Source organism: Colobus angolensis, unplaced genomic scaffold (genome assembly GCF_000951035.1).
Source record: "Colobus angolensis palliatus isolate OR3802 unplaced genomic scaffold, Cang.pa_1.0 Scaffold130, whole genome shotgun sequence".
Lineage (NCBI taxonomy): Eukaryota > Metazoa > Chordata > Mammalia > Primates > Cercopithecidae > Colobus > Colobus angolensis.
In genome coordinates this window covers 2,653,404-2,667,189 of record NW_012114253.1, presented here as the reverse complement: position 1 = coordinate 2,667,189, position 13,786 = coordinate 2,653,404, and the positions used below count along the sequence as shown (strand labels likewise).

Sequence of the window (13,786 nt, the reverse complement as noted above, 5' to 3'; positions counted from 1 at the left end):
AAAAAAAAAAAAAAAAGTTTTCTAAATAAAATGCTGAAGACCTGTGGTGCCCATGTTAAAAGGACTCCCTTCTACCCTCAAATGTTTGTCCTCACTTGTGCCAAGCACTGGGGACACACACAGCTGAGCAGGGCATGCGCTGTCCCCGACATGCAGAATCGATTCCTTCACTTGGCTCATGGGTCATGTGTCCATCAAGCACCTCGTATGTGCCAGGCACTGTGATAGGCTAGGGATACAGTGACAAGAAGGAGAAACAGGGCCGTTGCCCACCTTCGCCCTGTGTGTTGGCCAGGTTACACAAACAATTGCCCAGGGGAGCTATTTCCAAAATAGAGGTGCCTGACCCATTCCATATAGAGGCCTCATATATATATATTTGGGAAAAGAATTGCCCACGTGGTGCTGATGTGTACTTCTAGGCGACAATTACCGGCGGACTGGAAAGACAGATGAGCAAGCAGGGAGGAATAACAGGGAGACAGGCCAGTGCTGGGAAAGATGTTCAGCGAAGAATGGAGTGTGGCTTGGAGAGACAGTCTAACATAGGGTGAAGACCGCACAATCTCCAACCAGACTGCCTGCTCTGCCACCTCCCAGCCGTGTGATTCAGACAAATCCCTACGCTCTGCATTTCTCTTTCCTCCTCTGTAAAACAGACGTGATAATAGTACCTACCTCACAGAGCTGTTCGAAGGATTCCATGAAATAATACATATGATGAGCTTAGAACTGTGTCTGGTGCATGAAAACACTGTATTCCGTAAGTGTGTGCTGCTGCGGTTACCGCTACTGCTACTACTACTACTATTATCATTATTATTGGAGGGAAAGCTTCCAGACACAGTGAGACCTGAGAAATGAGTAGGAATTATCTAGAAAAGGAGATAGAGAGGATGGACCAAGAGGGAACATTGTCTGGAAATACAGCTTGGTCTGCTGGAGCCCAGTGTGTGAGGTGGAGAGAGGCAGGGGAAGGTGTTGAAGGCAGATCATGAGTGGCGCCCTGTGACTCATGCTGGAACATCTGCACTGATCTAGAGAATGGTGGGGGCGTTAGAGGCCCTTGGGATCTGCCGAGTTGCTGCCGTGTGAGTGTGTGCAGATGGGTGTATCAATGTGTGCAGGTGTGTGTGTGTGTGTGTGTGTGTGTGTGTGTGTGTGAACTGTAGGGTGCCCAGCACCAGCGCCCCCAGGTCCTCCTTGGCAAGATCCACTCCATTACTCATTCACTCCACAGTTTAAAGACCTCAATCTTTCCCCAGCATTGAATCAGTTGTTTCCAACTCCTTAGCCTGCCATAGTGCCAGGCTCCCACCCTCACGTGTTAGCATTTCCTACCACCCCAGGTGGGGGGCCTCTTATGTGGGCTTCAGAGACACCAGATGCCACCATTTCTAGACATCCCTGAGAGGCCCACCTTTGCTCGTGTTGGCCGACCCTCTGGGATGCCCTACCCTAGTCCAGCTGCCCTCTGCCAAATACAGCATAGTGGTTAGGAGGGCTCCAGGGCCAGACTCACTGGGCCTGAATCCTGGCACTTAGGATTCTCATGGTTTCACCTCTCAGCCTCAGTTTTCTCATCTGAAGCAGGGAGACTGGCGGAACCTCCCTCTTGTGGCTGCGGTGAGGAAGGAATGTGATCTGAACACAGCCTGCCTTTGACCTGGTGGGTCTACACTAGCTCATGGGCACAGCAGCACATGCCTTATTCCCTCACCCAAAGTCCAGCTCCTCCATCTTCCTGACCACTCACAGCGCACTGGACACTGTGGTATGCACTGGGGGTGGGGGCAGCAGGGCTCAAGGCAGACCCTGCCTACCTGGAGTTCATGTCTAATGTGGGGCTGGAGAGCGGAAACAAAATGACAAGTTCTGACATCTATACAACACTCACCATGGTTCCCTGTGCATGGTAGGTCCTCAGGTTGGAATTCAGAAGACATTTACTGACTGTACCCAAATTGGGGCCAGGGAACTTTCACATTCATTATGTCATCCCCCCATGATCCTTTGAGATAAGTGCACAAAGCTCATATCCTTTGAGGAAGCTGAGGCCCAGAGAGGTTAAGGGACTAGCCCAAGGTCCGACAGCTACTCAGTGGCAAAGCTAGGAGCCAAATCTAGGTCTGCCTAATACCAAAACCCCAAATCTCACCCATGGGCCATGAGGATCCAGGGGTGGGAGCAGCAAGCAGGAAAGATGCTGGAAGGAAGCTGCTTTGGAAACCATCCCCCAAAAGGCTGTAGTGCAGGAACTTCCCCGTGTCACACTAACCAGCCCTGTCACCAAGAGGCCACCTGCCTTGCTCTTCCCTCTTTCCAGTTTCTAGCCTCACATTCTGGGGACAGCTGATAGTTGACCTCACTTCCGGTTACCACAGCCAAATGGTTAATGGTAATTAATTCAATTTGTTTGGCAGGGGAACTAAAGGCTTGGCTGTTCTAACGATCTTAAGTTAACATAGCATTTATGCTAACTGGAGGCAGAGACATGCCTTCTCCTCTAAATGAAGAATCAGTTCTATTAACAAGACTACATCTCTCTAGGTAATGAGCCTGGCAGATAGATGGTTTGCTGCCAGAGAGGGAAAGATGACAAGGAAAGAAGCAAAATGATGACAGCAGAGAGGATGGCAACTTTTCAAAGGCTTCCCCGGGAGAAGTAGATTTGGAGAGCAGGGAGGAGTCTGCATTGGCCGACAAACCAGCACCGATGGCCAGATACATGAGTGAGGTCAACTTGGACCTTCTGGGTGTTCCAACTCTGACTACAACTGTATGACTAAGCCCAGGCAGGAAAGCCAAATGGTCTTGTCAACTCATAGAATTGTGAGAAATGATCAGTTATTGCTGCTTTTGGCCACCGTGTTTGGAGAGACTGTTTTGCAGCAACAAATAACAATCATGGTGGAAGGCAAAGGAGAAGCAAAGGCATGTATTACATGGCAGCAACCAAGAGAATGCGTGCAGGGGAACTGTCCTTTATAAAACCATCAAATCTCGTGAGACTTATTCACTATCACAGAAATAGCACGGGGAAAACCTGCCCTCATGATTCAATTTCCTCCCACCACGTCCCTCCCACGACATGCGGGGATTATGGGAGCTACAATTCAAGATGAGATTTGGGTGAGGACACAACCAAATCATATTAAGTTCCAACACTTCTCTCCCATCCACCCTCCGCTCCTAGGTTCAGCAATTTCTTTCTGAGTTCCTTCTCTTGCCTTCAGAGTCCTGCCGCTGCTACATTCCACTGAGAGAAGGTGAGCTCATGTCCCAGGAGCAGTGAACCACTCCAGGTGCCCCAGGCTCGGCAACTCACTCTCCCAGCCAGCCCCTCCTACAGGCAGTCCCTGCTGGCAGATCTGTCCAAAACCAGAATTCTGCCCTGGAGACCTCACCTACCCAAGGCCAGGAGCAGGGGCCCTCAAGCTTTTCACTGCCTTGCACAGAAAGGATGACACTGGAAGCATGACACACTCCCAAAGGTGTCTGTGTGCGGTTGAATGATGAACTCCCAGAAGATATGTCCACCCAGAACCTGTGAATATGACCTTATCTGGTAAAAGGGTCTTTGCAGATATAATTAAGTAAATGATCTTGAGATGGGATCACCCTGGATGAGAGTGGGCCCTAAATCCAATGACTGTCTGTCCTTATGAGAGAAGAGAAGACAACAGGCAGAGACTGGAATGACGTGTCTACAAGCCAAGGAATGCTAAGGACTGCTGGCAGCCACAAGAAGCTGGAAGAGACAGGAAAAATCCTCCCCTAGAGCCTTCAGAGGGAACGTGGGCCTGCCGACACCTTGATTTTGAACTTCTTGTCCCCTTCATTCCCACTTGAGAAAGTGCATCAGGATGCAAAAGCCAGTGTCATTATTACAGGATGGTCCATCTTGCATCTACTCTAATGTATGTACAAAAAATAATTTTCCAAAGTTTGATGATGATTTTTCTTGATTTTTAAACTATTTTTAACTTTTAACTATTATCTCTAAGAACTGGGAACACATTTTGCAAGGCTCATGGCCCCTGGCCCAGAACCTCTGTCCCGGGGAACAAGCTTGTGAATGGGTTTCCGTCTGTGTCAACAATCCATGCTCACCTTTCTCCTGAGCCATCTCCTGCAGACAGAAGTAGATGACTCTGGCTCCCAGGCTGAAGCCAATCAAGGTGACAGGTCGCCGGCCCTGAAGGGAAAAAGGACACAGGTGTCTGGAGGGAATACAGCCAGTTCTAGTAAAACATCAGGCCTGAGGAGGGCAGCCTTTGCACATTCCTTACTACCTGATTCTCATCTAATGAATCCTGCATGTGCTGTTGCGGTCCCTGAGCTCTGATGTCTTAATCAGCAGAGTCAGGACCCTCATTTATGCAGGAGTGCACCTGCTGCTGAAATGGGCTTCCTCCAAGGCCAACAGGCAGCCCCCGGCTGGGTTAATTCCCTTTCATCTCAAACCATTACCCAGCCACCATCTCATCTTCCCCAGGAGATGGGGCTAGTCAATCACAAGAGCAACTTCCCTTGGGCTGATCTGCGTTGTGGCAAATGGCTGCAGTGCTGCGGGACCCCTTCTGGAGCTGGGGAGATTAGACAGAAGGCACCCCCGGGTGTGAGGGGTAAAAAGGCAAGAGTGACAAGGGAGGGACAACTGTTGTGTTTCTAGATAGGAAGGTGGGGCACAAAATATTGGCTCTAAGTGATAAGATAAGGTAGTAAGTCAGATGGAAAGAGGAATTTTCTGACTCAAGGACTTGTAGTAAAGGCAACTCATTATGTGAAGCCTCTAAAGAAAATGAAAGTTATCTGGGGGTATCTGGGTACAAGCTTACACGGAAGGAGACGAGGGGAGTGGATGAACTCTGGATGCCCAGCCTGGTTTTATCAGTCTATTCCTTTTCTTTGGTTTTGAGCCAATACACGTATTCCACACCCCCACACCACTCCACTTACCACAGTAGAAAATCCTTTGTTAAACAGTATTCAAATCCTGTAGGAGCTTTGTGCCAACCCTGCTGGCTGCTGCCCAATATCATTCTCCCCTTTGTCCTTTACTCCTGAGTTTGACTGGGCATGCGGCCACCCAGCCAAAGACGAAGTCTCCCTGACTCCTCCGTAGCTGGGGGTGGCCACAGGGCTGAGACTTAGCCAAGGGACTGAAGGCAAACAAAAGCTGTGACTTCTAGGCATACTCCTCATCCCTACTTCCCTACCTCCCACTGTCTGAAACACACACGTAATGTGGGAAGATCTGTCTTGGACAAGAGAGAAGCCCGGCCAGGCATGGTGGCTCACGCCTGTAATCCCAGCACTTTGGGAGGCCAAGGCGGGCGGATCACTTGAGGTCAGGTGTTTGAGACCAGCCTGGCCAACATGGTGAAACCCCATCTCTACTAAAAACATACAAAAACTAGCCAGGTGTGGTGGCGGGCACCTGTAGTCCCAGCTACTCGGGAGGCTGAGACAGGAGAATCAGTGAACCTGGGAGGCGAAGTTGCAGTGAGCTGAGATCACGCTACCGTACTACAGCCTGGGTGACAGAGCGAGACTCCATCAAAAAAAAAAAAAAAAAAAAAAAAGAGAGAGAGAGAAGCCCAGTGCTCAGGATGAGAGGCCAGGAGAGTGAAGGAGGCTGGACTTCCAATATTACGAAGCTGCCCATGTGGGAGACAGAATAATGCCTTCCCATGGATGACTTCATCCTAATCCCTGGAACCTGTGAATGCTGCCTTGTACAGCAAAGGGCCTTTGTTATTTATTTATTTATTATTTATTTTATTTTAATGAATTTTTTTTTTGAGATGCAGTCTTGCTCTGTTGCCTAGGCTGAATGAAATGCAGTGGTGTGATCTCAGCTCACTGAAACCTCCACCTCCCGGGCTCAAGCGATCCTCCTGCCTCAGCCTCCTGAGTAGCTGGCACTACAGGTACGTGACATCACACTCAGTTAATTTTTTTTTTTTTTTGTATTGTTAGTAGAGACAGGGTTTCACCATGTTGGACAAGCTGGTCTCCAACTCCTGACCTCAAGCAATCCACCCGCCTCAGACTCCCAAAGTGCTGGGATTATTAGGCGTGAGCCACTGCACCTGGCCTATTTATTTATTTTTGAGATGGAGTCTCACTCTGTCGCCCAGGCTGGAGTGCAGTGGCACGATCTGGGATCACTGCAACCTTTGCCTCCCAGGTTCAAGTGATTCTCATGCCTCAGCCACCTGAGTAGATGGGATTACAGGTGCACACCACCTCGCCCAGCTGATTTTTGTATTTTTAGTAGAGACAGGATTTCACTATGTTGGCCAGACTGGTCTTGAACTCCTGACCTCAGGTGATCTGCCCACCTTGGCCTTCCAAAGTGCTGGGATTACAGGCATGAGCCACTTGTGCCCGGCTGGCCCTTTGTTATTTATTTATTTGAGACAAGGTCTCACTCTGTCATTCAGGCGGGAGTACAGTGATGCAATCACAGCTTACTGCAGCTTCCACCTCCTGGGCTCCAGTGATCCTCCCACCTTAGCCTCCTAAACAGCTGGGACTACAGGCATAAGCCACCACACCCAGCTAATTTTTGTATTTTTTGTGGAGACAGGGTTTACCGTGTTGCCCAGGCTGGTTTCTTGGGCTAAAGCAATCTGCCTGCCTTGGCCTCCCAAAGTGCTAGGATTATAGGCATGAACCACCTCACCCACGAGGCCAACAAAGGATTTTTGCAGATGTGATTAAGTTTAGGATCTTCAGATGCGGAGATGATTCTGGATTCTCTGGGAGAAGCCAAGGTCATCACAAGCGTCCCTACAAGAGGGAGGCAGGAGGCATCAGTTAGACAGAAGGTGATGTGACGATGGAAGCTGAGGAATAGAGAGATTTCAAGGTGTTACACTGCTGGCTTTGACGGTGAAGGAATGGGGCCTTTGAAAGCTGGCAAAGGCAAGGAAAGGGGATCTTCCCTAAGGCATGCATTCTTGCCTTTTGACCTCCAGAGCTGTAAAATAGTAAATCTGTTTTCAGCTGGTAAATTTGTGGTAATTTGTTACAGTGGCAGTAGGAAATGAACACATCAGCTTGCCCCAGATGCTGACACCCAGACTGTTACTTGGGAGAGAACAAACTTCTATCTTGTCTAAGCCAATGCCACTTTGGCCTTTGCCTTAGAGTCAAGCCTGCCAAAGGACTTTTCTGTTTCTTTTGACAAAGACACAGGGATTGAAGGGGGTGGCCAGTTTCTCAAGCAGTTTACCTGCATGGCAGGAACTGCTAGTTGTCGTCCCTCAGCATCCATCCTCCCTTTTTTTCCATAGTAATTGAATTTCAGCTGGGTTCATCATCACTTAGAATAAGTACTGTATTTCCCAGCTTCTGTGGCAGCTAGGAATGGTCATGGGACTAGGCTCTGGCCAGCAAGACACCAACTGAAATGTTGTAAGGCTTTGCTGGTTCTTCTTCAGTTCTTCCTTTCTCCTGCTCCCTGGAGCTCAGATGATGCCATCTTGGATACAAGGTCAAGATCACAGAGCAACAAGGTAGCAGGAACCAGGGCCTCTGCACCACAGCAGGCTGTTAGGCAACCTTGCTAGGCTTCTCCAGGAAAATAAGCTTCTACCTTGTGTTATTTTGGGTTTTCTCCCACTTCCAGCCAAAACAAATCCTGAAAAGGCAGTCATTTCTGGTACTATTTCTCAAGCTTTTGTCTCCATTCACTCGAGTTTATTTTGAAGGGGATAGTTTTATTCTGTTGGTAAGTACATCTTTACTAGATTCAAATTTAAAAAGTATTATGATGATGTCTCTTCCTAACCATTTTACACGGTATTTAGACCACCGAAGATGACATTACAAAGTAGCTTTACACTTCTGGGAAGGACCACCAGGCTACCAGCACGTGGGAATTCCACTGGTGGCCAGCTGAGGCACCTGGTCTTATTCACTTTACTGGCTTCACTGCAAACTGAGTCAGAGGTTTCCACTGAAATAACGCCCCAATGAGCCCAATGATTATCCTCAACACTTGAATGAAGAGCTGCCACCCAGGAGCCACTTTTGCTTCTGCCAGAGTCCCCCAGACTTGTTCCTACCTGCAGATGCCCCTGTTATTCAGCCCTCACCTAAATACCTGCTAGAGCTGCAGAGTCTATAATTCTTACTGTTCATCCGAGGACACATTCATTACTTGAACTGGAGGGGCAGCAAGGACTCTTCATCCCCCCAAAACCATTGGGTTACCTCTAAGTAGCCTTGCCCCTCCTCCAAGTAGCCTTGCCTCTAAGGCTGATGTCTGTGAACAAGTCAGTCCCTGACTTCCCCTCTTGCCCCATACCACGCCCACACAGCCATTCCCAGGTACCTGCTGCCGGGAGAGCAGGATGTGGGCCAGGTGCTTGCCAACCTCTGCTGATCGATGGAGACACACCCCCCAGGGGTTGTCGATGACATTGGCGACACTGAGGAGTGAGGCTGGCCAGGTCAGGGCAGCCACAATGCCTGGGGAGGTGAGATAGTGATGAAGGGAATGGCCCCCATCCTAGGGTCCTAGTAGGGAAGTGACTGGCTAACAGATGCTGGAACAAATGCATGCAGTCTCTAACTTGGACCTGCAAGCTTGCCAAGTATTGTCAAACTGCTGAAGAGCAAAGCAATCTGAAACTCATGAATTTCTGATATACGGACTCAATTCCTTCTGCTCAAGCCCTTGTCACGTGTGAGAGGGCCCCAATTCATCTCCACAACTTGTACCCTCCCACTTTGCCTCATAACTCTGCAGTGGGGCCCCCTGCCCTCCCATCCCCTCTAGACTCAGTCATATTACTTGCTTTTGCCAAAGACATTAGTAGATATGAGGCTTGAAATGGACTTGTGCATCAGGGCTAGCCTCTTGCGCTTCCGTCGTTGACGTGGGCTTGCCTGCTCATCCCAGCAGGAGGATGAGAGACAAATGGAGCAGAGCCGAGTTGCCCCAGATAAGGCCAGCACTGATTGGTGGACGGTCAGCTGACCCAGAGGCCCAGCTAAGATCCACCAACTCCAGCCTCCTGAACTTTACAGTAAACATCCCACAGAGTTTTGGGGTGGCTTGTCGCGCAGCAATAGCTGACAGACAGATCATGCGACTGGCTGTTTACCTGTCTTCTCTCCATAGGGATCATAAACTTCTCCCAGACAGGAATGCGGCCTTAACCTCTCTGTGTTCCTAGAGTCCAGCACGGTGCATGCCCTGGGGGCTTTGGGCATGTAAAACTATGGTACCACTGTGGGATGAAGGCAGTGGGCATGCTGTTGTTGTGGGGCAGGTGGGGGGCCTTACCAGACAATACTGTGTACTTTAGAGCCTCCTGGGCCACCATGTTGGCGAGACCACTGAGGATGGTCTCCAGGGCGTTGCCGAGCTCCATCAGGTACTTGGCTTCCCAGGCCAGACAGTACTGCTCACGGCTGTGGGCCAGGGCGGCCCATGGGGCACTGAAGGTGCCTGGGGAGATCACAGGTAGGTGAAGTCTCTCTTGTCTGTGGCAGAGGATGCCCCACCCCATCACCCCAGACAGGCAGCACCAGGATCACTCACCCTTGTTGGAAGACAAGAGGTCCACCCCCTGCCAATGAGTGGCAGCTGTCAGCAGAGCTAACAGAGCTCTGTGCAGCCCAGTGAGTCAGCAGGCTGGGCTCGAATCCCAGCTCCTGCATTCACTAGAAGCCAGGTGACCCTGGGCACATCACTGTCTCACCTTGAGCCTCGCTTTGCTTCTATGTGAAGTGGGAAGATGGTTTATCTCCCTTGATAGGGTAGGTATAAGAATGAAGTGTGTTTGAACTATGATATATGTAAAGGGTTATTTTCTCTCATGCTGAAATAATTCCGGCATTAAGCTGCTCAGGACATACAATGAGAGCACACAATGGGACAAGCAGTGTAGCGCTGTGAGTCTGCGGCAACTTGATTTGACAAACACGGCCTGGGAGATAGCTAGAAATGTGGTGAAGAGGTGTTTGAGCCCGGCTCTGTTATCATCTTCCTGGGTCATCCAATTTTCCTGAGCCTCAACTTTCTCAGAGAAAATATAAATATTAAATGACCCATGGAAGGAGGATGAGATGGCACCACTGTAGCGGCCGATGCCAAGTCAGAAAGTATAACCATGACACCTCCCTCATCCCCTCCTTCCTTGCCCACCTGGCTGCCTTCAGGATAGGAGCACAGAGGGGCTCCTAATCTGGTCCCCATGCATTTCTGCTTGTGGCCCAGGTGGTTTTTCTTTTCTTTTTTTGAGACAGAGTTTTGCTTTGTTTCCCAGGCTGGAGTGCACTGGCACCATCTTGGCTCACCACAACCTCTGCCTCCTGGGTTCAAGTGATTCTCCTACCTCAGCCTCCTAAGTAGCTGGGATTATAGGCACCCACCACCACACCCAGCTAATTTTTGGGTATTGTTAGTAGAGACGGGGTTTCATATTGGCCAGGCTGGTCTCGAACTCCTGACCTCAAGTGATCCACCTGCCTCGGCCTCCCAAAGTGCTGGAATTATAGGCGTGAACCACTGCGCCAGCGCAAGTGACTTTTTCAAAACACAAATCTTCTCCCACTCCTGCCTAAAACCCTTCATGAGCTCCCAGATCGTACATCAGTTCCCCTAGATTACTACCACTTGTCCTTGAGATTTCAGTTCAGTCCCCTCTTCCATGGGGAAGCCTTCCCGGCTCCTCTGACAAATCAAATGCACCCTCCACTTTTCCCCGTAAGTTCTCATCACAGTCTGTAATTATTCACTATTTTCGCATCCTGTTTGATGTGTGCCTCTCCTACACTCTGTTTTATCAAACACTATATTCCCAAAGCCTGGTGACACACAGTAAGCGCTCATTAAACACCATGTGGGAATGGAGGGGTGGAGACAGCTTCCTGGGGCGGCCTGCAGGTTCTGAGCATCAACCTCAGGCCTCTACCTGCCTGCCCCAAAGCTCATCCTTACCTGCAGGGTGCCACGTCTGCACAAGGACAACCCTACAGCTGCTCCCCTCCCTCTGTGGGGACCCTGTCTCAGCTCAGCAACAACTTGGGGATCAATTGCCTCTCATTATGGATAAGGTGATAGTCAGCCCCGAGAGAGGAGACAGGCCCAGGACAGCGAGGAGCACGGGCTTGATGTCAGCCTGGGTTCAGAACCCAGCTCGACGGCTTCCACTGGTGTGACTCACAACAAGGCACAGTGTCCTTCTGACCCTTGGTTTCCACATTTGTAAGGATGGAATAATAACATCTGACTCACGGGTGTGGTGGGGATCACATGAGATGCTGCATAAAAGGCGTTGTATACTTTGGGAGGCCGAGGTGGGTAGATCACGAGATCAAGAGATTGAGACCATCCTGGCCAACATGGTGAAACCCCATCTCTACTAAAATAAAAAACTAGCTGGGCGTGGTGGCACGTGCCTGTAATTCCAGCTACTCAGGAGGCTGAGGCAGGAGAATCGCTGGAATCCAGGAGGCGGAGGTTGCAGTGAGCTGAGATTGCGCAACTGCACTCCAGCCTGGTGATAGAGCAAGACTCCGTCACAAAAAAATAAATAAATAAATAAATAAAATAAAATAAAATAAAAAAATAAAAAAAATAAAAAGGTGTTGTATAAACTGTAAAGTGCTCTACTGCATTGTGCTGTCCCATGGCCAAGAATATGGGCTGTGGAGTCAGAGAGAATGGGGGTGAATCCTGCCCCTGCCCCTGACCAGCTGGGTGACCCTGGGCACCCCTTATGAGCCTCAGTTTCCTCATCTGGAAAATGGGAGGGCAAATTATGGCCACTTCCCTGGACTGAAGTGAGGAGCTAAATGAGCCAGTGCATATGAAGGGCTTGGTCGTTGGCTACAAAGTTTTTATCTTTATTGTACATAATCAAGATTAATAAAGGGGTGGGCCAAAGAAAGTCTGGTTATTCCTATCACATGGAAAAAGCAACCTTGTGATGATAAGTCTTCTTTTCCTGGCTCTCGAGGAGGTAGGAATACATATTTTTTCCTTCTGAAACTTTCTCTAGCTTGATTATATTTCTTTTACCCAGTCCTTTCCCTGGGTGCCCCACCACGCTAGACTGCTGGAGATCAATGAAGACTTTCCTCATCCACAAATGAACCTGACCTTTAACCTGGGGCAAACTGAACAAATGGCGGCAAAATGAAGAAAGGAGTTTGCTTTCCATGCCGGCCAGACTTGCAAATTCCTTTACCTGGGCTCTTGTTCTTGCTCCCTCCTGTAGCATGGTCAAATGAAAACAAATGAAAAGAAACCCTGGGCATTGGGATCAGGAGACCTGGCTTTGAATTCTGCATCTGCTACTCTCCCGCCAGGGTTCCTCTGGGGTTCCTCTTCCAACAGTTCAGGGTCAGAACAGCCTCACCTCGGAGGGTGAAGTGAGGTTTCTAGGAGGTAACCACACCAAGTTCCTACTGTGCTGGTAAAATGCCAGATTCAGGGTAGGTATGAAGGAGGTGCTCACTGAATGCTAGTGACCTCTGTGCATGGGTGAGGCCTGGCGGTCACACACCAGTAAGACCCTGGCGCCTGGTGACACCTTTAAACGTTTTTCGCTGGCTTTCCTCTGCATGGTTTGGCAGATCTGCGACTTCTGTCCTCAGGTCAGAGACTTGGGAACCCAGGAGATTCTTGGGGAACATGCCTGAGTGGCCAGGTTGGGACGTGTAGGATTCCTGCGCCCACCCTGCTCTTTCTCTAAGGGATGTAGTGTTTGTTGTTTGTTGAGCCTCTTGCTGGGCACTTGCAGGGGTCAGCCAAGCAACAAGTGGACCATGGTGTGAGTCCTCAATGCCACCCTGGCTAGAATCCCCCAAAATATGCATATTCAAATTAGAACAGCAAAGGGAACTAAGGTTTGCGTCATGCCAACTAGAAACCACGTGATATTCATGCATTTCCTCACTTAATCTTTGCAGCATCCTGAAAAGGTGACAATAATTCCTTCCATTTTACAAATGAAGTAGCTGAGATACAGAGAAGGTACATAACCTGCTGAGGTCATGTAGCCAACACATACTGATCTCTCACTCACGTGCTTAAAGTCCTTTGCTATCTTCCACTTGCTCTGAGGACAAATTCAAACTTCTTGCCACAGCTCACACGCTCCTGCGTGGTCTGGCTCCACCCACATTCCTGCCTTCTGGCTCCCTGCTGCAGCCATCCTGTGCTCTTTTGGTTCTTTCAAGCCACTGGGCCTTTGCACCTGCTGTCCTTTTGCTTGGAATACAGTTTCTGCTCCTGGTTTATTGGGCTAACTCCCAGCTAGCCCTTAGCCTAAATGTCACTTCCTTCAGAACCTTCCCCAGAAACACCCTGTGCTTCCCCTATTGTGCCATCCATAAAGCTCCCATTCAGTTACTTGGTCTGTCTTCTATCTTGGGCTGTATGTTCTGTGGGAGTAGAGGCCATGGCTGTGCTGCTCACCACTGAATTCCTAAGACCTGGTTCAGTATATGACACATGGTAAGTACAGTACTTTATAAATACTGCTACATGGACAGATAGGTGGATGGGTGGATGGATGAATAGATGGTTGGGCAGATGGGTGGGTGGATGGACAGACAGGTGGGTGGCTGGATGGGTGGATAGGTAGAAGGGTGGATGGATGGATGGGTCGATGGGTCGGTAGACAGGTGAGTGGGTGGACAGGTAGATAGGTAGAAGAGTAGATGGATGGATGGATAGATAGAAGGGTAGTTAAATGGGTGGGTAGATGCATAAACAGGTGGGTGGGCGGATGGGTGAATAGGTAGAAGGGTG

The 13,786-nt window shown here is 49.5% G+C and overlaps 1 protein-coding gene across 2 annotated transcripts in view; it reads right to left on the bottom strand.

Moving 5' to 3' along the window:
• TMCO4 (transmembrane and coiled-coil domains 4) overlaps positions 1–13,786 on the bottom strand; it is a 129,868-nt gene that overhangs the window by 57,761 nt on the left and 58,321 nt on the right. For both annotated transcript variants that reach the window (XM_011934009.1, XM_011934008.1), the window contains 3 exons: positions 9,308–9,472; positions 8,351–8,487; positions 4,114–4,198 (listed from right to left, as the gene is read on the bottom strand). In XM_011934009.1, coding sequence (XP_011789399.1) covers positions 4,114–4,198; positions 8,351–8,487; positions 9,308–9,472 — 387 coding nt within the window. The remainder of the gene's footprint in view (positions 1–4,113; positions 4,199–8,350; positions 8,488–9,307; positions 9,473–13,786) is intronic.